Source organism: Ooceraea biroi, chromosome 6, assembly GCF_003672135.1.
Source record: "Ooceraea biroi isolate clonal line C1 chromosome 6, Obir_v5.4, whole genome shotgun sequence".
In the NCBI taxonomy this organism is placed as follows: domain Eukaryota; kingdom Metazoa; phylum Arthropoda; class Insecta; order Hymenoptera; family Formicidae; genus Ooceraea; species Ooceraea biroi.
The window spans coordinates 16,665,119-16,688,334 of record NC_039511.1 but is presented as its reverse complement, the minus strand read 5'-3'; the positions used below and the strand labels follow the sequence as shown (position 1 = coordinate 16,688,334).

Below are 23,216 nucleotides of genomic sequence, written 5' to 3'. Positions count from 1 at the left end.
CCGACAGATGCCAGCTGTTAAGAGACCACACAGCGCCACTATGTGCGATATAAATATATATACGATGTTCTCTAAAAGCGATGCATTGCGCCGGTAAGTTAGATTTCTGTTTAGTTCGTGTCTTCGCTAATCGCGAGTATAGCGACTTTTTCCTCGTTTTTCTCATTTAATATACTGCCTGAGTTTTTAGTAAAATAAATTTCTTTATTCGTATTTGTTGCTGCAACAGGTCTGAATACACTGATATAAAGACATATTTGAGCTTCATTAAAATAAATGAGCTAAATAAGATATTTATTATTCTGTATAGGGGTTATGGGTAGACATTGCTGTGTTAAAGGCTGCACCACAGGGGTAAATCTACCGTCTCACATCTTTCCTAAAGATGTAATCTTATTGAACAAATGGAAAAAGGCCATCTTCGGAGAAGGATACTCGGAGAATATTCAAGGACTAACTGATGAACAGTTGAGAAAGTGCGTTGTTTGTTATAAACATTTTGCAGATAGTGATTACGTAGAGACATACAGATTACGAAGATTGAAAGCTGGCGTTATACCATCGTTGCACTTGCCAAATCATAGTAATAACAATAGTGAAGTAAATGACAACGATAGTGAAACAAGTAATAGTAAGAACAGTAGTAATAATGCAAATAATGCTGAACATCACATCAAAAATGTCACCACAGAAGTTATTTCCACTAGGATGGAAGTAACAACAAAGAAGGATCCTACTGTTGAAAAAATTGAAGGAATAGGAGCAATGAGGGAAGAACAATCTGTAAGGGAAGTATCGCAAAGTATGAAGAATCTGTTGAATGGGAATTCTTCAGTGTCGAGTCCTTCAGAATCAGAGTTACAATTTCAAGAGCCAAGATTCTCAGGATTAAGGCATCTGGAACCTCCAGAACTTGTAAAACTAGGAACTCAAGAGCCAATACTTCCAGAAGCAAAGCTTGCTGAAGCAAGATCTCCAAAGTCAGGATCGTTCTTACCAAAAAATTCCACACACTCTTTGTTGGAGTTGCATAATTTATTACAAGGAAAGTACTTTCACAAGTTTACACCGAAAATATGGAACTTGTACAAATTGTGTTGCATATTAAAAAAGAAGCAAGAAGCGGTTGCCAAGAGGCAACTGACATTTTGTGAACGTGTAAGACAAGCGAAAAAATATGGCAAAAGCCCTGCAATAGAAAAATTATTGTCTTCATTGACGCCGATTCAACGAACGTTCCTCCAAATGCAAATGAAAGCAACAAAGTATGCACCCAAGGTATGTAAAAAAAAAGTCGCTCATATGTTACAAAAGTAAAAATTTACTTTTAGTCAATTGATCTAATTTTGTCTATAGGACAGACGTTTTACATTAGATGAGAAAATTGCAGCTTTATCGATTATGAAACAGTCCAGTAAATGTTATCAATATCTGACACAAGTTTTCAATTTGCCCAGCACATGCACATTGCAATCGATACTTCAAACAGTTAACATTCATCCAGGTCCAATACCTTTTGTAAATCGTCGCCTAAAAAAACGAGTGAAATTAATGAAAGAGAGGGAGAAAGTATGTTTCGTAACGTGGGATGAAATGTTACTGCAACCTCACTTGGATTACGACACTAGGAAGAAGCATATTCTTGGTTTTGAGGACTTTGGGAAGATGAGGTGCGCGAGGTTTGCAGACCATGCATTAGTTTTCATGGTACATGGAATACAAAGCGGATGGAAGTTTCCATTGGCCTATTATTTCTGCGATGGTGCCGCACAAACTGATCAACTCGTAGAATGGATCAAGACTGTCGCTAAAATTATAATAGACAGTGGACTGCACCTTGTGGCTCTTATTTGCAATGATGGGAAGAGGAATATTACAGCTGTGAATAAACTCAAATTAGAATCAGCAAAGCTAAAATCAAAACGAGAACAGTTATATTGTAAGTATAGCTGCCATAGTTCCAAATAGTTGTATCGTTCGTCAAAAGTTACATCTGTTTGTACTTGTGTTTTAAATATTTATTAAATATAACAGTTTATTCCACATATTCCATGTATTTCTAGATGGCAATATAACAGTAAACGAACAAGACATAATACCATTGTACGATCCTCCACATCTCATTAAAGGCATACGCAACAATTTATTAAACGGCGATCTTGAGTTTGACCGTGCGGAAGGAGAAGAACAGAAATATGCATCCTGGGAGATTATTGAACAAGCGTATCACATGGACTTGACTCACAACGTATATCGATTAATGCCGAAGATTACTGCAGATCATGTAATAAAAAACAGAGTAAAGATAAAGAAAGTCAAAACGGCCACGCAAGTTTTGAGTATGACGATGGGTGGATTCATACATCATCATACTAAGTTAGAGGGTATTTAAATTAAACTTTGCATAAAAACTTTGAATACACATTCGTAGATGTACATTTGAAAACAATTGATAATTTTTATAGACCTTCTTCTTCTTGCAGGATGCGTAAATACAATCAATGGACCATTAAAGATGCCGAAGAAAAAAGGACGGGATACAGCAGAGATAATATTTTTCTTCGATCAGTTGTTTGACTCAGTAAATGGGCACACCTTAAGACCAGAAAAATTGTTAAGAGTTGCCGTTTCGTACAATAGCTCACATCTTGAGTTCTGGGAGACGGCAATCAAGAAGCTGCGGAGAATGCGCTTTATCGACTCGAAAGACAAGAGCCCATTAAGGGACTCGACCGTTCTCAAGAATTGGATCTACACGATAAAAGGTTTCCGCAAACTGTGGATAATTCTGAAAAAGTATCAATTCAAATATTTGAAACCTCGAATATTAAATCAAGATTCTCTTCGGCACTTCTTCGGACAGATCAAGTCCCTCAGCAAGAGATACGGTAATCCCACATGCGCAGAATTCGAAAGTTCCTTCAAGATATTACTGATTAACAATTTATCGTCACCTCGCACTGTGGGGAATCATAGCCAAAATAAAATGGATGGACCATTGTTGTTCACATTGAAAAGACTTATTTATAGAGCGCAGCGTATGAACGACAATGGCATGAGAGAAAATTTGCAGATATCAGACATGGAAATAGATAAGCCCTTGGATACGACACACAATTATATCAACATTTGCAACTCTATTGCAGCGAGAATCCTCAACGACTCGCGTATCAAAGGATGCAATATATGTAAGAATCTCCTCACGAGTACTGTCAAGTCTGACTTAATTTCCAATGAGCATTTATTAAAGATGTTTAAGGATGCTGATAATATACTGAGACAAAGAATGAGTAGCGTTTGTTACATGCATCATACAGCATTAATGTTGGAAACTGAATTGTACATGCAAATGGATTTACTTTGGCTAAATTGTCAGCAACATAACAGTTTCCTAAAAGAGCTCGTAATATCATACATAATCGTATTTTACATTTATAAGTGGTGTGATGGTATAAATGACATTTTAACAGGAGAACACGATAATTTGTCATGAAACGTGTAACAAAATGTGCCTATGAGAATCAAAGTCGGATTTTTATTATAATAAAAATTAATTTATTTTGTTTCTTATGCTATTTTTAATTACTCACACCAATTACAAAGATCGTAAAGTTCTGTTTAAATTAAAGAGAAAAAATCGCCATTTCGATTCCTCGTTTTAGGATGTGGTCTCTTTAGCGCTACAAATGCTTCAAAACTCTCTATCCTTTTTCGTTTTTCGTAAAAGAGAAGGAAAGAAAGTGTATAGCATCAACTGAACCGCGACTTAATTTACCAATTGAATATCAACATTCCATAAACAACTCTGATTACAACTATCAAGCTCGAAGCTGTTCGTTTGAAAATACGACAAAGATTTTTGTAAACGCGTCTTAATGCCTAAAACGCCTCCCCGCTCGCGGAATCGCGCGACTCGTGCTGTCCTGTCGGACAGTATTGGCGACTGTAGCTGTAGTCGTTGAAAACTTGTCGCCTGGATATGGCAGTGGTAATCTCGGAGTTTCGCTTGTGCGACGACGGTTGTCCGTGACTTTAAAAGTTGACGAAGTGACAATATGAATGGTGGTAAGACGGTCTCGCGAAGAGATTTGGGCCCGATATCACGACGACAGGGAACAAGGACGTCGAAATCGCCGTATACGGACTTTCCGCAGGTGAGAACCGCTTACGGATTTTCCGTTTACTACTTGGTGGATCCTCGCATACCAGCGGAACGACTCGCGGCTCGCGGCGGCCGTGTCCGAGCGAGCGAGTCCGCGATAGCATCGAATCGCCGAACAACGGCACGCGTTACGCGTATTCGCGAATTGCGATATTCGGATCGACTGGCTGTCGAAGCGACTGAATCGCATGGAAAACATTGGTCGTATGCAGGCGTACTTGTGACAGGCCGCTATATCTACGGGGGTAAAACGATTGATTGCTAGTTCGCAACGTTTTAACACTGCGTTCGAGATATTACACGGCTCGTTGGATGCGTTCGCCGTTAGTTAGTCCGCGGCTTTGAAATTCGCGAAAAGGCACTCGGGTGTTCTCGCAATAGCAATGTCACTCTATGGTTACTTGCTATTCCGATACGCGTGTGCCCCGCCGTCGCGTGCGCACTCCCACGCTACAAACAACGGTTTTCGCGTCTCGCATTCCGCTCTCGTACGAGAGATCGGCGATCGTCTTGTAACGCCGCGGCAGAAATGGGATACGAAGCTTCAAATAGCATTACCCTATCTTGGTGTTTTTTCCTTCGGGATTATCCGAATGCGGATAAACTCATGTTAAAATTGTGTAAAACTATAATTGTATATTTTGATTGAGTAAGTTTGGTTTGACATGGATCTCTCACTTAAAAACTCGTGAGATTTATATGTCCCCTTATCAATTAATATTTTTGTACAATTTATTTCGCATTCTTATTATCTCAACGATAATAAGGTTTATCACGTATGTTTTATCCGTTATTATAAAACAGATCATGATAGTTTAACAACAAGCCAGAATAATGGATGGTACACGAGCTGCAGAAGTGTTGCCATTGCTGCAAGAACGTTTGGCAATACTACCTGGTGGACGGGATCGTAGAGGCGGACCTGTACTCTTGTTTCCTAGTACACCAAGGCGCGAACGTGCCAAACCTGAAGATTATAGACGTCTCCTACAGTATCTGTTTGCTATTCCGAGCGATGAAGCTAGAGGCCTACGATTTACTGTAATTGTGGATATGCGCGGTACTACATGGGACTCTGTCAAACCTATTTTGAAGGTTGTATTTTCAGTTTCTTAATATTTGCGTTTACACATTTGTGTTATTGTGCTAATTGGAGAAAATTATCCATGTTGTTATCCATAAAAAATATTTTCAGGTATTGCACGAGCATTTTCATCGTACGGTTCATATCGCTTTTCTCATCAAACCAGAGAACTTTTGGCAGAAACAAAGGACTTCGTTAGCCAAACAAAAGAAATATAATTTTGAGGTCAGTATATTGGAATTTATTACATTTTTTAATACATATATGTATAAGCACTTTTATATTTGTTGAAATTTTGTATCACAACTTTTCTATAACTGGAATATGTGTTAATTTCAGATTAACACAATCAGCTTAGAAGCTCTTGTAAAAGTTATAGATCCTTCTCAACTCACCGCTGATTTGGACGGATCTTTGCAATATGATCATGCTCAGTGGATCGACACTAGATTAGTTGTAGAAGACTTTACGTGGCAAGCGGCCGATCTTCTCGATCGGCTGGATGACTTACAGGAGGATCTCAGTCGAAATGACTTTGCTGACGATGTTGCAGGAGCTAAGCACGGCATTGATTTGCACAATGAAATGAAAAAGAAAATTGTCAAAGTGCCGGTGGAAGACATTAAAGTTGTTGGACAACGCCTGCTTCAGCGATTTAACAATAGTTAGCAGGCTTTTCCAATTATTCCTTTTCAAATAAGCAACATCGTAGATACGTAAAACTTTTCATTACAATGTCTGTAAATTCATTTTTGCAGGTGCGACAGCAACCGGTGGGGAAGGCGGAAGCATCGACAATGGCGCAGCGAGTTGCGCAGATACCGATGGACGAGCACTGGCTACTCTGGTCGTTCAACATTTAGATTCAGTGCATGCCGCGCATCAACATCTGTTATATTTATGGCACATTAAGAAGGTGAAACTGGACCAGTGTTTTCAGCTACGATTGTTCGAACAGGACTGCGAAAAGATGTTTGACTGGATTTGCCACAATCGGGAGGCATTCCTCGCCAGTTACGTCGAGATTGGCCGCTCGTATCAGTTGGCCAAGAATCTGCAAGAGGAACATAAACATTTCACGATGAGTTCGATGAACGTTTACGTGAACATAAACAAGATACTCACGATGGCTGGTAGATTGCTAGAAACGCAGCATTATGCAGCTGGACATATTCGTGCGGTGGCGGGTCGTCTTGATCGTGCGTGGAAGGAGTTTGCGGCGGGTCTCGACGAACGTACCGCAGTACTTAGTTTAAGTGTAGTGTTTCATCACAAAGCGGAACAATACGTCGATAACGTGACTGACTGGAGTCAGGCATGCGACACTAGTAACCTACCAAATGAAATCCCAGTACTTGAATCTCACATTCGTCAGCATCAAACTCTGTACGAAGCAATGTGTCAGGCGTACACGGAGGTAAATTTTATCCTACTCTTGGCATGTACTTCACCGTCATCGAATACGATTGATTTTGCCATTTTTCGAACAGACAAAATTGTTACTCTATGTTATTATAAAGCAAACGTGGTCTTTATGTCATAACTGTTTTTTGTTTTTTGTCTTTTTCATGTACACTATATTTGTAAGTTTCATCTGATATTTAACAGGTTTACAATGCATATCAGGCGTTATTGAGTGGCCTGGGTTCAATGCTACAAGTATGTCATAATGTGAGCGCTCATTCTTCAGGATCGGATACTTTTTGCGTCGATTATGTACGGATAATTCAGTTTTTAAAGCTTTTAGGCGGTGGATATACATTACTCGCTTGGTATTTGGGTGCTATTGGAAATGTCTATCTGCAAATTTTTCTGCAGCGATTAACATTCAATATAATTATCTTGTTATAGCCCAGGCGTCTCAGTACTCTCCAACAGTTTTTTTTCTTTCTTCTTTTTTTTATGTATTAGCGCGCATTCATTCATTCATTCAACTTTCATGATGTACAGTTAAAATGCGTGATCATATGTTTATCCGATTATATATTTAAATCCACATGTTCAAAATCAATTGTGTGTATGTAAAATGTTTCTTAAGCGGGATTGGACAAAAAATTGTTATTTAGGTGCATAGTACCAGTAAGAAGCTTCTTTATCAACTGGATCATCTTGTGCAAGTCTGTAATCAACCACAAGGAATTGACCATGTCGCCAGAAAACATGTACGTTAATTGGTGTTTACAGGAACAATTTTATCGTTGTTTCTTTGCGTTATTAAAGTTTTCTTCGTCATTACTCCTCTGTGTGTTTAATTGATTAGAAACAGAAGCTTGATTATCGAATATTCGAAAAAAAAGTTTCTGATTGCGAGAGTAAGTGCTTAATTAATCCTTAAAACTATTTCTTTCTCTATTTAATATTTAATTTCCTATTGTTCCTCTAATTTAAAACAATTTTTTGTGCATGGGATAATAAAGAAAAACGGGTCATTCTATAAATGCTACTAGTAGAAATTAATATGCTTGCTTGTGCTATCCATCCATATTATATAGCTTGTAGAAATCTTCTCATTAGAATAAAAATACTTACTGATAGTAATCAGCATGCACGTAGTATCATTTGGTCAGCTGATTAATCTCACCAGCGTGCATTTGCATCCTATTTTACATGTTAATATTTGATTTATATAGAGTCAAGATGGACACAGTATCGATAGCCACACTGGCACAAGTGGTAATCCAGCGGCCGATTATAGCGAAGGTGCATCCCACGTATTAGCTGTTATTCATCAGATTCTCGGTCATCATAGGGCATTGGAAGCTCGCTGGCATGCCCGTAAAGTCAAGCTGCATCAACGGCTGGCGTTAAAGTATGAAAATTAGGAGAAAAAGAATTTTGCGTCTTGTTACATATCGATGCATGTAATTAAAATTTTTCTTTCAGACTATTTCAAGAAGATGTGAAGCAGGTTCTCGATTGGCTGACAAACCACGGTGAAGTTTTCATTAGAAAAAATACAGGTGTAGGTCGTAATCTTCAGAAAGCACGCGTGTATCAAAAAAGCCACGAACATTTTGAAAACGTTGCCCAGGTTCGAATTGTTTTAGTAATAACTATTATATCTGTGATATTTTTGTAAATATATATATATATATATATCCCAATGAGTATCATTAATGTATTTTTTATTTGCAGAATACTTATACGAACGCGACGAAACTTTTGACCGCCGCCGAGGAACTTGCTCACACGGGAGAATGCGCGCCCGACGAGATATACGCAGTAGCGCAAGAATTGGAAGCTCACGTTAGTAGCTTCGCGGCGAGAGTCGAGCAACGGCGTCGCAGATTGGATCTGGCAGTAGTATTCTACACTCACGAGAAAGAGGTATTTTTATACTCGTCGATTAACGCAACATAGAACGTGTTTACACCAAGTGCGGCGGCCTGTGTAACACGTAAATATATTTGTGTATACGCGTGTCCTTAATACAGTTTTGTCTTGCAGCTCACTGGATGGGTAGATGAGCTACGTCAAGAATTACAACAAGACGAGGTTGCTGAGAATCTGGAGACGGCGGAGAGACTGTTGGAGCAATGCGCGCAGCATAGATCGTCTTGTCTCGAGGCGTGTGCCTCGACGATAGCACAAGGTGAGGCTTTGCTGCAGGAACTTCGCGATGCGACTGACGCGCCCGACACGACCGGCTCGATATCGGCGGTGGAATCGGCTTTGGACAGATTAGCGAGCTTGCGGCAAGAATTGGAAGATTTGTGGGCCACCAGAAAGCTGCGACTAGAACTATGCTTGCGATTACGTGTATTCGAACGAGATGCGCTGGAGGCGAGCGGTCAACTGGAGATGTGGACGCAGGAATTGCAGGGTCCGCCGCGGGAAGGTTCTCCCGAACAACTGCTGCGCGTGCACAACGACGGAGTCGCCCATATGCAGAACACTGCCTTTCAAGTTTTGCACCGCGGTCAGGAACTAGCGCAGGTCCTGGAAGAGGCGGGAGTGTGCATTATGGCGGACGGTCAACATAGCGCGGCGGCGCGAGTGCAAGTGCTTCTCGAGTTCTTGAATGAAAGAGAAATGGACGCAGAGGACCTCGCGGAGATGCGAAGGGTACGATTAGAACAGGCTTCCCAATTGTTACAACTGCAAACGGATGCGTCTCACGTAATTAAGTGGATACGGAATGGTGAATCGATATTACTGGCTTCACTGAGAATACCAGAGAATCAACAAGAGGCCGATCTGTTGGTGAAGGAACACGATCAATTCCAACTCGCGATAGCGAAGACTCATGCCTCTGCCGTACAAGTGAAGCAGAGGGCAGACGCCTTATTAACCGCGAATCACTACGATCCGAAGAGTATCAGAGAAGTCGCGGAGGATGTTACTAAACGGTGGCAGCAATTAGTGACCTGTGCGGAAGAGCGACACAAATTGGTAACTGCCAGTTTTAATTTTTGGAAAACGGTAGACTCGGTACGTACAGTTCTGGACAGTTTAGAACAGCAATACAGAGTGGACGAGGACTGGTGTGCTAGTGGCGAGAAAGGTGCCGGAGTACCATCATTGATCACTCATCATCAGGAACAGAAGGAAGCTTTTCTAAAGGCGTGCACGCTGGTACGCCGTACCGGAGAAACGTTTTTAAAGTATATCAATCGTAGTCTGCAATTTTATAGCTATCAGTCTAACAGTGCCGGTTCCGCGAACAAAGTCAAAAATATTTTGGAGGAATTAGTTGGTAAGGAAAACAGAGTACTCGAGTACTGGACTCAACGAAAGAAACGCCTAGATCAATGCCATCAGTACGTTCTGTTCGAGCGCAGTGCGAAACAGGCACTCGAGTGGATAAGGGAGACCGGGGAATTGTATCTGGCAACGCACACGAACGTCGGTAAGAATCGTACTGAAAACGAGCAACTGCTACAAGAGCACAACGAGTTTAAAGGCGCGGCGAAAGAAACGAGGGAAAGAGTGAAATTGTTGATTCAACTCGCTGACAACTTGGTTGAGAGGGGTCATGCCCATGCCGCGGCGATCAAACAGGCCGTCGCCGAGGTCGATCAACGATACAAAGATTTTAGTACACGGATGGATTATTACAAGACGCAAATCGAAGGCGATTTGGGTATACAGTCTGACGACGTACAAAGAGATCTCTCTTTCGACCGAAATTCAGATCCGTTACTGGAGGAAAAGATCAAGGGTAAAGATCTGAAGGAGTTGAATGAGGAGAAAAGAAGATCCGCACGAAGAAAAGAGTTTATTATGGCCGAGCTCTTGCAAACCGAACGTACATACGTGAAGGATTTGGAGACTTGTATCCGCTGCTTCTTGGACGAAACACGATGCGGAAAAGGAAATGTTCCGTTGGGTTTACAGAGTCGAGAGTCGATTATTTTTAGTAATATAGAGGAGATATATCAGTTTCATAGCAATGTGTTTCTACGTGAGCTAGAAAAGTATGAGACCATGCCGGAAGATGTAGGACATTGTTTTGTAGTGTGGGTAAGTACCATGTGGCGTCAAATAAATATCAGGGGAAATTTTTATTGAATATAAATGCATTACGTAATTGAATTTTAGGCACCTAAATTTGACATGTACGTAACTTATTGTAAAAACAAACCCGAGAGCAATCAGTTCTTAGTGACGCATGGTGGGACATGGTTTGAGGAATTGCAGAGGAAACACAGAGCAGAACATCCTATCGCTGCATACCTGATCAAACCTGTACAGAGAATTACAAAATATCAACTGCTACTTAAGGACTTGCAAGTACGTAGTATACAAGTACTTGCTAATACTTTTTAATTGAATTGAAATAAATTATATATATAATTTGAATATGTGACGAGGAAGAAAAAGAGAGAACGTTTGATTTTTTTTTCAGAATTGTTGCCAAGAAGGACAGGGCGAAATAAAGGAAGGATTAGAAGTGATGTTAAATGTGCCTAAAAAAGCTAACGATGCCTTACACTTGAGTCTATTGGAAGGTTGCGACGTTAGTATAGATGCACTCGGTGACGTTGTACTGCAAGACTCATTCACGGTATGGGACCCAAAACAGCTGATTAGAAAGGGAAGAGATCGTCATATATTTCTTTTTGAATTATATCTTCTCTTCAGTAAAGACGTAAAGGATTCTGCCGGAAAGGTATGTCTATGCGTATACCTTATTTTTAGCGTCAAGCAAAATTTATAATAATGACAATCGTTTGCTTAGGTAAAATATATTTACAAAAACCGTTTGTTGACCTCCGAATTGGGTGTGACCGAGCACATCGAGGGCGACGAGTGTAAATTTGCAGTGTGGACAGGACGAGCACCGACTAGCGATACTCGCATAGTGCTGCGGGCGAGTTCGATGGAGGCGAAGCAGCTGTGGGTGAAGAGATTACGCGAAGTGATACAGGAGACCTTCTTGGGCAAAAATATGCCGAAAAGCCCTGCCAAAAAGAGTTCCAGTCAACGTTCTAGCAGAGATCTCGAGGAATGCGCATCCTTGGACGACAGTGTGGAGAATCTGGATAGAAATTCGTTGGCTTCCTTTGGTTCAACCAACACTACGGATTCTGACAAGGTAATTTTCTGATTTTTTACCATATCGCCCAATTTACAGAAGTGAAATTCGTTTTTCTTACACAGTTTGCGTAAGATATGTCTTACAAGATAACTGCACTTGGATTTTTGCTGTTCATCAGAAATTTATTTTATTTATTTAAGAAATTTACTTTATTGAAAAAACTAGAGTTTGAAATAAAGTCTAGTAAAGTAAATAATTCTTACCCATACGTGAAAAGTAACTGAGAAAACTGAGAATTTTGCATAATATTCAATCTATATAGAACAATGCTTTCTGTGTTTAATAATTTCACTTTTTACAATATTGTTTTATTTAATGAGAAAAAAATTAGAAAGTAGTTAAATTTTTTGCAACGTTTTTGAGCGTTTTTTCTAGATACGATAGGAACGTAATACGTAGTGATACTAGTATTTTGCACTGTTGTGATCCTCTCTTCCCCCTTGTCCTTTCATCCTAAATTATTTCCATTGTTTGAAGGAGATTACTTGCAAAGTATTCAACATCAGATTTCCACCTTCCAATAGTCGGAATTCATAAAAGTATTGTTACCTCGAGATTTTCCTTTTTTCAGGAAAGGAAGTAAAAATTAAATTGTTCAAATGATGGAGAGATAACAAAAAGTTAATCTTGTATAGAGTACATTATACGAAAAGCATAATCGCGCTATACTAATTCTTTCGATTCATCGAGCTTCTTCAATCTTTATATCTTGTTTTTAGCCTTCGGACAGAACTGATAAAAATTGTACTTTTCCTCGCTCCTTGAAAGATCCGTTGCCGAAACCCCTCGCTCAAACACTCGCGCTATTGGCCACACGCATGCTACATGGTTCGGCTGGTTTCTTACGGGCTTGCCCTTTGCGACAGGGATGGTGCGACACGGAGAAGGCCATGGAGGCCACTGCGCGCAGGGTTGGGTGGGGCGCAAGTTGGGTTGGGTTAGTTATAATCTCGTCACTCGAGAGACCGACGCGACGATCAGTACGGGCGCGACTCTCGGGTCGGATGGATCTGCTCGGGAATCTCACGAGTCGTTGAACGAGTCAATCGCCCTGACCTTCCTGTCGAGAAGGAGAGAGAGAAAAGAACGGGAGCAAAGCCGCGCGTTCGCGATGGCGAATACATGCGTCCTCGCATACTCGGGAATGCGACCCATGAACGATTCTCTATCCATGTTGTCCCTACCCTCATCCGCGCTACGGCCGCGTTCGCGCGTGTGAAAGCCGCGGGGGTTCGCATCATCCGCTGATCCAAATTGTCATGACGTCACCGGCCGAGAAACCGGCGACGATCGCCCAAAAGGCGCGTAGAAAGATCTCGTTGCCGTGGTTCCGCCAGGGCTCCGCGGCACCGCCGCACGCGTCACTCTCCAGGCAACACACCATCGATACACCGAGCTCGTTCCAGGCCCGACTTCTGCGCCGTCAACCCTCCCTGACCCAGGTACCGTGCCCGCAATATGTGCCCGTGAGCCTGTTCCTCCCTCGGATGATCAGTTCTTTACCAATTGTAAGATGCGTTCATTCTTGATACATTGATTGATACGCCGACTGTCCTGTCTTCCGTCGAAATTACGAGCGTCAAAATTAAAAGGGAAGATTTCCGTTGTCAGGAAAAATCTTCATGGTGGAGTAAATGGGCGCGATGATAGGTGTGCGCTTCCTTGGAGTGATTACAGACGTAACATTGTTCTTGTGGATGCAAATTACCTCGAGTCGCGAGTCAACGCGACCGCATTTCTTCGAAATTCAGCAGGAGCGGAATAATTGGAATCACACGAGTATGTGCATAGGAAAGTAACGTCAACGATAACGCGAAATCTTTTTTATCGCGTGTTACCTCTTCAATTTTTTTTTCCTCTCTTCACCTTGGTCGCGCTCGTGCGGCGCGGCGCGGCACAGCGCAGCGCAACGCGGGTTAACGATATCACGAGAGATCTTGGCACGTGGAAAATTCTATTTTCGATCACGGAATGTGCCGAAAATCGGACGAATCAGGCGGAGAATCATTTGCGACGACACGTCGAGGGCAAACAATTGCGTGTATCTCGTGGTGGGAGATGGCGAAGGAGAGAGAAAAAGAGAAGAGAGTTGGTGCAAACACGGTAAATGTACAGTGTACACGATCATACATAATAAAACGCACGCACACGCGCGGTATTTATAGTAACGTCAAAGTACCGCCGTGTCGTGACATTAGTTATTTTCAAAACACCGGAATCCACATGCGATTTAAAAGTGCCAAGAGCATAGAAGAGCGAGCGAAGGAGCGCGCGCGTTCAGAATCACTCGGGCATCGGTAATTGGCTCTGGATCCTCGCTCCGTCGATCCGCAAATTCAAAGACAATCGGTCTTTCGCGCAGTGAGAGAGTGGAGGTTCTCTCGTTGACGCGGTGAGCGACAGAGAGGACAACCGTATCGACCTGTCTACGCTTGCGTAAGCACGAGAGGGCAGCTCTTCTCTTCCTCTTCGCTTTGCTTCTTTGCTTTCGGTATATATCCCACCACCCTCTTTTCTCACCCGCTACCTCCTTCTTGCCTCTACCTTGCCCGTCGCTTTCACGCACGCGCGCACACACATACACACATCACACTCCACTAATTATCCGTTTCTATATTCGCCCCTCCGATCGTAGATACTAGTGTATCTATGTGGATTCACGGTCGACGTACGTTAGTACGTACGTCGACCGTGAATTGCGACCTTCGCAATGTGGGACAGATCTATTGAGAATTTCTGATGCGTGCTTGCAGACCGGGGTGGTAGAAATGACGTGGGTCGTGGCCGATCATATGGCGGCACCGGGCTCGAGGGAGCTCAGCGTGACGAAAGGGCAGCAGGTGGAAGTGTTGGAGAATGGCAGCACCGGTATCGCCGGAGTTTCCAACGCCGGCGAATGGACCCTGGTGCGTTTGCCGCTCACACCCGGACAAACTGAACCTCCCGCGGAAGGTTTGGTGCCCACCAGTGCCCTGAAGCAGCCACCGACCGCCTCCTGCAAAACTTCGCCGTCCAGAAAAGCGTCCACGCAACAGCAGCATCATCAACAGTCGCATCATCATCCGTACCATCAACAGCAGATCAGTCAGGCGATCGTTCAAGCACAGCAGCAGACTGCCGTTACATCCTCGACCACCACCAGCACATTGCCGCTGACCGGCACGGTCAATGCTGCGTCGACCGCGCAGCAAACGGCATCGTCGTTGACGGTGCTGTCATCCGCGGTGCTGTCGCCAATGTTATCGGAGGATGCAGGTGAATGATCATTTCTTTCGTCCGATCAGCCGAGGATATTATTCGCTCCGCGATTACAGCAAATTCTGCGAGTTTCTTCCTACGTGTCGTAACGTGAAACGGTAACGTGAGATTACACGTACAAGGGGATAAAGAGTGCACGCGGTCGCGCGATGCGATTTCTACCGGTGTCGGGAAGTTGGTAAACCGCAAATTGGCGCGCGAAGGCGTCAAGTGTGACGCGATCGTTATTCGCCTTTTTATCAATCCCGATAAGCTGGAGCGTAATAGTTTTAAGGTGTAGAGTAACATCGCTTTTAATTAACAGAGACCACCGGAAGTGACGGTAGCGGATCAGGCAATACAAATTCACCTGGCAACAAGAGACGAGGTTTTAGTGGGTGAGCACTCCGTAGAAATTGCCGTTTAATGCCTCTTATCTTGAAATGTCATACGTGTAACGATAATCACGTACCATGACCGGCGTTTCTGTTTATAGACGGAAGTGGCTCCCACCGCCTTTACGTAAACTTAGCCAAGGTAAAGTTGAGAAAACCAATATGGCCGTGACGACGTCATCGTCTCCTTTGATTGGACCGTCTTTGAAGAAGAGCAACTCGGACAAACGCTTTAAATTACCCAGCGGTGTTGAGCACAATCGGCCCACCAAGGCCACGTTCGAAGCGGAGGCCGAAGCTCAAGAGGGCGAGGAAGTCGATAAAGAGGAGGAGAACGAAGAACAACAAGAGATTGAAGTGGACGTGGACGCGGATGTTACGGAGAGTGACGAAACGGCAGTGGCGAGTTTGCAAGAGCAAAACGGCGGCGAAGACGCTGACGATGATTTGGAACTCCCACCTCCAATGAAGCCTATAACCGAACCGATACTCGTGACGACCGCAAACGGTCCGTCAGGATCCACAATACCGAGTGAACTACCCGGGAAACGAGTGAGTATTTCGACCTGTATCGTATTTGATATCGTTGTTGATATTTGCCATACTCGATTCCGTCATTTCCGTTTTCATGTTCAATCGTTCCTCCTTTATCGCTTTCATAGTTTCCTAAACACTAATTGCTTTATTCTCTCAACAGTCTGCTGAACGTACGACAAAGATTCTTGATGGCAGCGCGGCGACAACGGCCGATCTTTCAGAAATCGAACAGATCGTGAAGGAGAGAATGGTAAGGCTAGGCACGATATACATATATGTACAAACTGTATTATAAGTATTACCATCCATTATAACAGGAGCAACATACGGAAAATCAGGAAAGACAAAGTCTCATGCGAACCCCTAATGGAAAATCGTTGAACAATGATGAGGAGTATTGTATTGCGACTACCAATCCGGTCGAGGAATCGGACAAGTCAGATCCGGAGGGTACTGCGATCGCCAAACGACAATTTGTTATTCGTGAACTGGTGGATACCGAGAGAGACTACGTCAATGATTTAAAGCAGATAGTCGAAGGCTACATGGCACTAATGCGAAATCCCGACTGTGAGATTCCCTTGCCGGAAGATTTACGCGGTGGGAAAGATAAAATGGTTTTCGGTAATATAGAAGCTATTTACGAGTGGCATCGAGAGTAAGTTGAAAATGTTACAAGCATGCACAATTTTATATCGCGACACTTACGTAACATCTCCTGGTTTTAGTTTTTTCCTCAAAGCTTTGGAACGTTGTTTGGAGCGACCCGAAGAGCTCGGGCCTCTTTTTAAACGTTATGAACGAAAGTTACACATGTACGTGGTTTATTGCCAGAACAAGCCCGTTTCGGAATACATTGTGTCAGAATACATAGATACTTACTTTGAGGTAATCAGGAAAACTGATAATTATATACGTAAAACGCAATAATTATCTAAAATATATGGGTATACGATGTGTCGTAGGAACTTAGGCAAAAACTTGGCCATCGTCTGCAGCTCTGCGACCTGCTGATCAAACCCATACAAAGGATTACAAAATATCAACTTCTTCTACGGGAGGCACTGCGCCTCACTGAACGAACTGAAAGGTTATCGGAAATCGAAGGCCTCAGAGCGGCGGCTCATGTCATGCGAGTTATTCCTAAAGCTGCGAACGATATGATGGACGTTGGTAGATTACAAGGTTTTGACGTGAGTGTCGTTCTTTTTTTTTCTATCGTTCTTATCGGTTTAAGTGATAGAAATCCAACATTCTCCCTAAAATCCGCTTGATTTCAGGGAAAGATAACCGCGCAAGGAAAACTTTTGCTGCATGGCCCGCTTCTGGTGTCGGAAATATCAAACGTATTGACGAGAGGAAAGGAATGGCAAGTTTTTCTTTTCGAGCAAAACATTATATTTAGCGAATCTGTCGGCAAGAAGACGCAATTCACCAATCCTGCTTACATATATAAAGCGCACATTCAGGTAAGATCTACTTATTAATGCCAACTTTTATTGTTTGTTCATTCGCTTTTTAAAGAGAAAGCGATTTTTATATCGAGCACTACATGCTACATCCAGGTGAACAAAATGAGTCTTGAAGATTCGTACGACGATCCGGAGAAATTTGTCATTCGTTCGACGGATCCTCGAAAACCCGGGCTAGGATTCTCATGTAGCGTAGCTGAAGAAAGTAATGGACCGCGCAGGCAGGAGTGGGTGGACACGATCACTGCCATCCTGCAAACCCAGCGCGACTTCCTGAAGGCGATACAATCACCGATTGCCTACCAGAAGGAACTTACCAAAGATCCACTGTAAGCGTCTCTAACTTAACACACTGAATTACCACTTACCACTGACTCTCTTTTAATATTCGATCTGTGAATATTCGTTCCAACATATTTTTGTATATTTTATATAAAAAAGAGATACAATCGCCATGTAAGAACTAGATAACCGTAGTCGTCTCCTAAGAACCATCGCCTGCTTTCCTCTGCGCCCTTCAGCTCCATGTTTACCTTTGTCGAGAATTAAGTAACTTGTTTTCACTGTTTGGATATATCTTGGCGCCTACATATTTTTATCGTTATTAATGTCACATCCTAAAAGTATGCACGTATCCGGTCATTTTTCTCACATTCCTTTTCCGGATTACCTTCACGTCTGGTGATGATGTCTTGCTTTTGCAGTACGGAAGAAACAGTAACGGTTCAATATTTAATTATATTTCTGCGCAGGAGCTTATAAGAATATTTATGATACTGTAAAAAAAAACAACTTACACTTCTATCGACTAATAAGAATTAAAATACAGTTTATACAACAAAAAAAGTAACGTGCAGGGTGTCTCAGAAGTGTTGCATTATCTTTTAATGGCACGTTTAATGGTTTTGGAAGCGATTTTTCCTTAACGTGAGAAGTGAACAGCTAAAATTAAACGTTTATATGATGACTAGATAATCTTGAAAACGATCGTTAAGGTAATATTGCTATCAGTACTTTTGTCCAAAGGCTACCATTAAAGAACTGTGCGATAGTTTTGAGACATATAAATATATAAATATATATCTTTTCATATATTTGATGACGTCTCGAACAATTGTAGAATTTAACTATCTCTCTGTATCAGATACAGAAGTATATACTTTAGTGTTTTAGATCGCCGCGGGCATGAGAGAGTTAATACTCCTTTTATCGTTTAATGGATCAAAATCTACTCACCTGTTCCTTAACGTGTACTACTCTTCTAGACTTGACTATCTGGTTCCAGAGCCTATGACGTGTATTAATCCGTTCCAATGCGCATGCATTACGCATGCACGTATTCTATGCACATATCATACATATATGTGTATGTCTATGTGTATGATATATGTATGTATGTGCACCATACAAGGGGGCGCATTTTGTTATTTACGTGCGTTTACATCTACACACATGCGCTTATGACGATGTGAAACTGAAAGACGCGAAAAAATGCGATGTATTAATAACGTAACAATATAATGAAGATGTGCGATATATTTATAATAATTTTACTAACGTTTACAAGCGCGCGCGCGCGCGCGCGAGTCTGTGGGCAAACTGTGGCGTGACAGTATACTCTGTATATATTAATGCGCGATACTGGAGAATAGTCTAAAGCAAAGCTATAATTGACCCGCGAATCGTCAGAATTTTGTCTAGAATAAATTGTAAATTAATGATCCAAGGCAGTGATATTGTGTGATATGCGTCCTTTAATCCTGGTCTACTACCTAATCTACACACCCGTCCAACTAATCAGCTTCTTTTCTTATAATTTCGTCAAGAACACAGTACTGCGGGAGGCAAGCCCAAGAGCATCCACCGCGATCACCACATACCCACCCTGCTGCCACGCGTCGCTATTGAGCACTTAATCATCTATTCTTCGACACGTCCGAAAAATCCAAGTTACTGGCGATGTCGATTCCTCCTAATACCCTCATGAGTCGAGACCCGTTCGTTTAGCAAGCTTTATTGTTTTTGAGACGATTAATTCGAGAATGTTGGAGAGATAAAAAAGGCGCGCTTTGTCATTCAATTGAGCAGGCATATCGAAGCGCACGGGTCTCGACGCGTAGTACTGTGTCTTGTATTTCATTTATGATTTGCTGGCGTACAGCCGTGCCACCACTACCACGTCTGAACCTGCAATACGAGCAACCGTATCGGTTCCTCCGACGCTGATGGTCCCTGGATCGACAAACAGAGACAAGAGTAACGACCGTAGAACGAATCAGCAATCCTTGCAACGCTCTCATACCGGGGGACTGGATTGCGCGCAACCACGTACGCCCAGCCCGACAAAGAGTAGACTAAACTTCTTGGAGGGATTTAAGAATACTCTGCGTACGCGATCGCCGATCCGCAACAATTCCATCCCGGTGAGCCAATCCTGACTAACGTGATCTTTTGCTAATTTGGTTGGAGTATTAATCACTTTTTTTTTTATCGCCCGTATCAATTCGAATTCTTGATGATTGCAGCAGCAAAGGGGTTCTCCTTCCTCCTCCTCTTGATGCCTGTCGCTACCTACTGCTATCTATTGCATTATCTTCTGTCGGTGCGACGATAAGTCATACTTCTGTTATTAAAGAACTCTGTCAACTTTGTGCTCCACGAATGCTAGATACACACACGCGCGTATACATACATGCAATGGCTCCAACTTGTGTAACGAGAACTTATGAGCGTACATCGTGAAATATGAATACATGATATCTAGGAGAAACAATCACTAGGGAAACGAAGGCAAATTCTCCAGAAGTTGTTGCAATGAATTTCTGACTCTGCAACCTCTATTCTACTACTTCTAACATCCTATTCTACTTGCTGTACTACGTACTACGCTGTTGCTTTTGTCACTGTCACCAAAACGCACATTGTCGCTAGTACTTTGCCAAATCGTCGCAATCGATCGCCACCTCTGTACGCTGCTATTCTACGTTCTGCTATCTGCCAAAACCAAGTATCATTATCACCGCTATTACTTCTTCTTCCGCCACGGGGTCTAATACAATCGTTACTATTATTATCGCTACCACTATTACCACCGCTATTATCGATGTATTACGGTGCTGAGTACTCTTCCTGGGTCAATCTTCTCTGCTCAAACTCTGGGTGTCTACAAAATGGAACGTGCGCGACGCAAGTTGCATGAAAGATACGTTTAATCAAGTTGGACGAGGAGCTCCAAGAGAAACGCTTATAACGAGAGACTTCCTTAGGTCGTTCCAGGTGCTCGCGTAAGATTAGCCGCAGATTGGGGCAGGTTGCACGCCGGTGACGAGATTGTCGTTTCCCACCTCGATGGGCCGGGCTTAGTGGTATCGCCCGTGAATACCAAGGACGAATTGTGGATTCCGGCGAGTCTCGTGCCAAACTCGGCGATCAGCCGAGCATGGTCGTTCCGACCACGAAAGATCGATCTGGTGAAGAGCGGCCACTCGGTCAATTTCCGCGAGTCCACGACACCCGAGCAGAAAAGCCCAATCGTCCTTAACAGCCCGATGTCGATCCGCGCGGTCACCGGAGAAGTTGTTGGGCTTCCCGTCGAGACGCGCAATGCGGACGGTGCAACCGTGACCTGGAGGAAGGAAGGCGAGAATCGATGCATAAGAGAAGACGATCGATATCAGTTCCAGCGAAGCGCGAACTTTGTGTACTTACAGATCACCGGTTGTCGAGCTTCGGACTCCGGGATATATCACTGTCGTGTCAAATGCGAGGCAGGTTCCTGCTCCACGAAAATTTCTCTCTTTATCGCAGGTACGTAAATTGAAGATAATCTGACGCGTAGCATGTATTGTACGAATCACGATGTGCGGTATTAACACGAGTCTTTTGTTATCTTTCAGGTGGCAAGAGCGGTACGTCAGCACGCGTTGTAGCATCCTCGAAAGTCGAAGTAGACTGGGAAAAACAGGATATCGATAGCGCGTCGTGCAGCATAGAGTGCAGAACTTTACCGTCACAACAGTGGATACCGGTGCTGAACCAGGCCAATGATCCGCCTGCCATAGTGGACGTATTGCCGGATACCTCGTACAGTTTTCGGGTGATGGGTGATGACGGTAAGACGACTTCGCCGTCGGTCGTGATAACTCTGTCGAGACTGGATGTTGACGGTGGCGCGGAATGGGAGGCCAAGCAGTTCATCGGCAGATACTTGGAGCTGGACGAGTTGGGCAGCGGTAGATTCGGTACGGTTCGTCGCGCCAGAGACAAGGGTACCGGCCAGGAGGTAGCTCTCAAGCAGATCCCGCGACACAAGCAGTCGAGGTCGTTGACGCGCGCGGAGTACGACGTACTGGCATCTACCCATCACGCCAATATCGTCAGGGCGTTCGCCCTGTTCGAGAATGCGCCTCGACCCGGCATCGACACCATCGTTCTCGAACTGTAAGACTCGCGAGATATTGCGATAACGAGACACGCCGATCTAAGTAGCGCTCGCTCTCCTGCAGGGTCAAGGGTACGACGTTGTTCGCGTGTCTGAGCGAGAAAACCAAGTACAACGAGGCGACTGTGGCACGGTATACTGGCCAGTTGCTGTCCGCACTGTACTGGTTGCACTGTCGCAATCAGGCGCACCTCGACGTGAAACCGGAGAACGTTCTCATCGATCAAGAGGCGGACCAAGTGAAGCTAATAGATCTGGGTGAAGCGGTGAGGACGCCCATCGACGAGATCGTACCACCACCTGCCGATCTGGAATTTGCGGCGCCGGAATTAGTGCTAGGTAGACCGACCGGTCCTTACACGGACATGTGGGCCGTCGGTGTTTTTATTTATGTACTTCTAAGGTATCTTTTCCCCATTGTTTTCCCTTCTTTCTTTGATGATATCATCATCATCGACATGTTACTCGTTATGCCTAATCTTTTTAAATGCTTGTAGTGGATTATCGCCTTTCTTGGACGACTCCGTGGAGGAAACCACCGCCAACATACTCAAGTGTGATTTTTGTTTTCCCGATGAGTACTTTGAGACGATATCCAGCGACGCGAAGGAACTTCTTGGAAGATTACTGTGTCTGTGTGGCGAGGATCGACTGAATGCAGAAATTTGTCTTGCTTCGCCATGGTTGAAGGTATGAGTATTTTTCATTTCCTAAAAATTAACAACTATAAAATACATTGTTTTTTTTGTCAGGTATCGACTGGCGCTATCATACCGTCCACTAGAATGGCCGCATTTATAGAACGTCGTGCGCACTGTCTGAAACTGCGTCAAGATCATAACGATAGTTTTTATTCTTAAAACTAACAATACACACTAAGAGCATGTGTTACATGACATATTTATATATGTAAATAGCAAAATATACTTAAATGTAGAACTATTAATGTTCTCTTTTAATTCTAATTTATGAGATCAACTGTATTCTCTTCTTTTCCTCATGAGGCATTATGCCGGATTCAGCTAGAAATGCTGGAAATTTCTGTTATTAGGAGTCTTCTAGCAAAGAACACAAAGCGACATAAAATATATAAAACTATAAATTCTAAAAATAAATTTCATCGCAATGTGATCGTGAACTGTGAAGTAAAATGGCATCGATGTAACGCGGAACGCTCGTGATTGGTTCGATTCGTTTTACGTTCGTTCACACAAAACGCGACAAAGCTTACCGCGCGGCGGAAGTTGATGCGGTTGCCAATCTAGTATATTCTGCTGCAAACTGATTGCACCAATCAGAAACGTTTGCTGCTATGTTTACATAGCGAGGTCCTTTTACTGCTACAAA

General features: G+C 43.0%; 2 protein-coding genes and 1 long non-coding RNA gene across 8 annotated transcripts; 2 read left to right on the top strand and 1 right to left on the bottom strand.

The window, feature by feature from the left end:
• The first annotated feature begins 93 nt into the window (after positions 1-93).
• Positions 94-3,566, top strand: LOC105284485. 3 transcript variants are annotated; one of them, XM_011348033.3, is made up of 5 exons: positions 94-229; positions 311-1,278; positions 1,357-1,939; positions 2,064-2,384; positions 2,484-3,566. In XM_011348033.3, exons 2-5 carry the CDS (start codon positions 316-318, stop codon positions 3,491-3,493), a joined length of 2,877 nt encoding a protein of 958 aa, XP_011346335.1. In that variant the 5' UTR covers positions 94-229; positions 311-315; the 3' UTR covers positions 3,494-3,566. The 3 variants fall into 3 exon arrangements, with proteins under 3 accessions (XP_011346335.1, XP_011346334.1, XP_019888907.1); XM_011348032.3 differs by having other exon boundaries at positions 2,466-3,566; XM_020033348.2 differs by having other exon boundaries at positions 2,064-2,376; positions 2,484-2,605.
• A 163-nt stretch (positions 3,567-3,729) lies between these two features.
• LOC105284486 (kalirin) lies at positions 3,730-22,815 on the top strand. 4 transcript variants are annotated; one of them, XM_011348035.3, is made up of 28 exons: positions 3,772-4,154; positions 4,967-5,257; positions 5,358-5,471; positions 5,586-5,910; positions 6,005-6,663; positions 7,313-7,408; positions 7,877-8,055; positions 8,130-8,277; positions 8,382-8,573; positions 8,694-10,709; positions 10,788-10,979; positions 11,095-11,358; positions 11,428-11,784; positions 14,541-15,042; positions 15,350-15,422; positions 15,521-15,971; positions 16,117-16,206; positions 16,274-16,614; positions 16,685-16,844; positions 16,922-17,149; positions 17,237-17,425; positions 17,522-17,757; positions 19,590-19,851; positions 20,695-21,235; positions 21,325-21,868; positions 21,934-22,272; positions 22,367-22,559; positions 22,622-22,815. In XM_011348035.3, exons 2-28 carry the CDS (start codon positions 4,997-4,999, stop codon positions 22,727-22,729), a joined length of 9,060 nt encoding a protein of 3,019 aa, XP_011346337.3. In that variant the 5' UTR covers positions 3,772-4,154; positions 4,967-4,996; the 3' UTR covers positions 22,730-22,815. The 4 variants fall into 4 exon arrangements, with proteins under 4 accessions (XP_026826600.1, XP_026826599.1, XP_026826598.1 ...); XM_026970797.1 differs by lacking the exons at positions 22,367-22,559; positions 22,622-22,815 and having other exon boundaries at positions 3,736-4,154; positions 21,917-22,110; XM_026970799.1 differs by lacking the exons at positions 20,695-21,235; positions 21,325-21,868; positions 21,934-22,272; positions 22,367-22,559; positions 22,622-22,815 and adding an exon at positions 19,957-20,262 and having other exon boundaries at positions 3,730-4,154.
• LOC113562213 lies at positions 6,166-7,883 on the bottom strand. Its single transcript, XR_003406726.1, has 3 exons — positions 7,776-7,883; positions 6,372-6,579; positions 6,166-6,300 (listed from the first exon to the last, which is right to left on the bottom strand). It is a non-coding gene; the product is annotated as an uncharacterized LOC113562213 (long non-coding RNA).
• Positions 22,816-23,216: the final 401 nt, after the last annotated feature.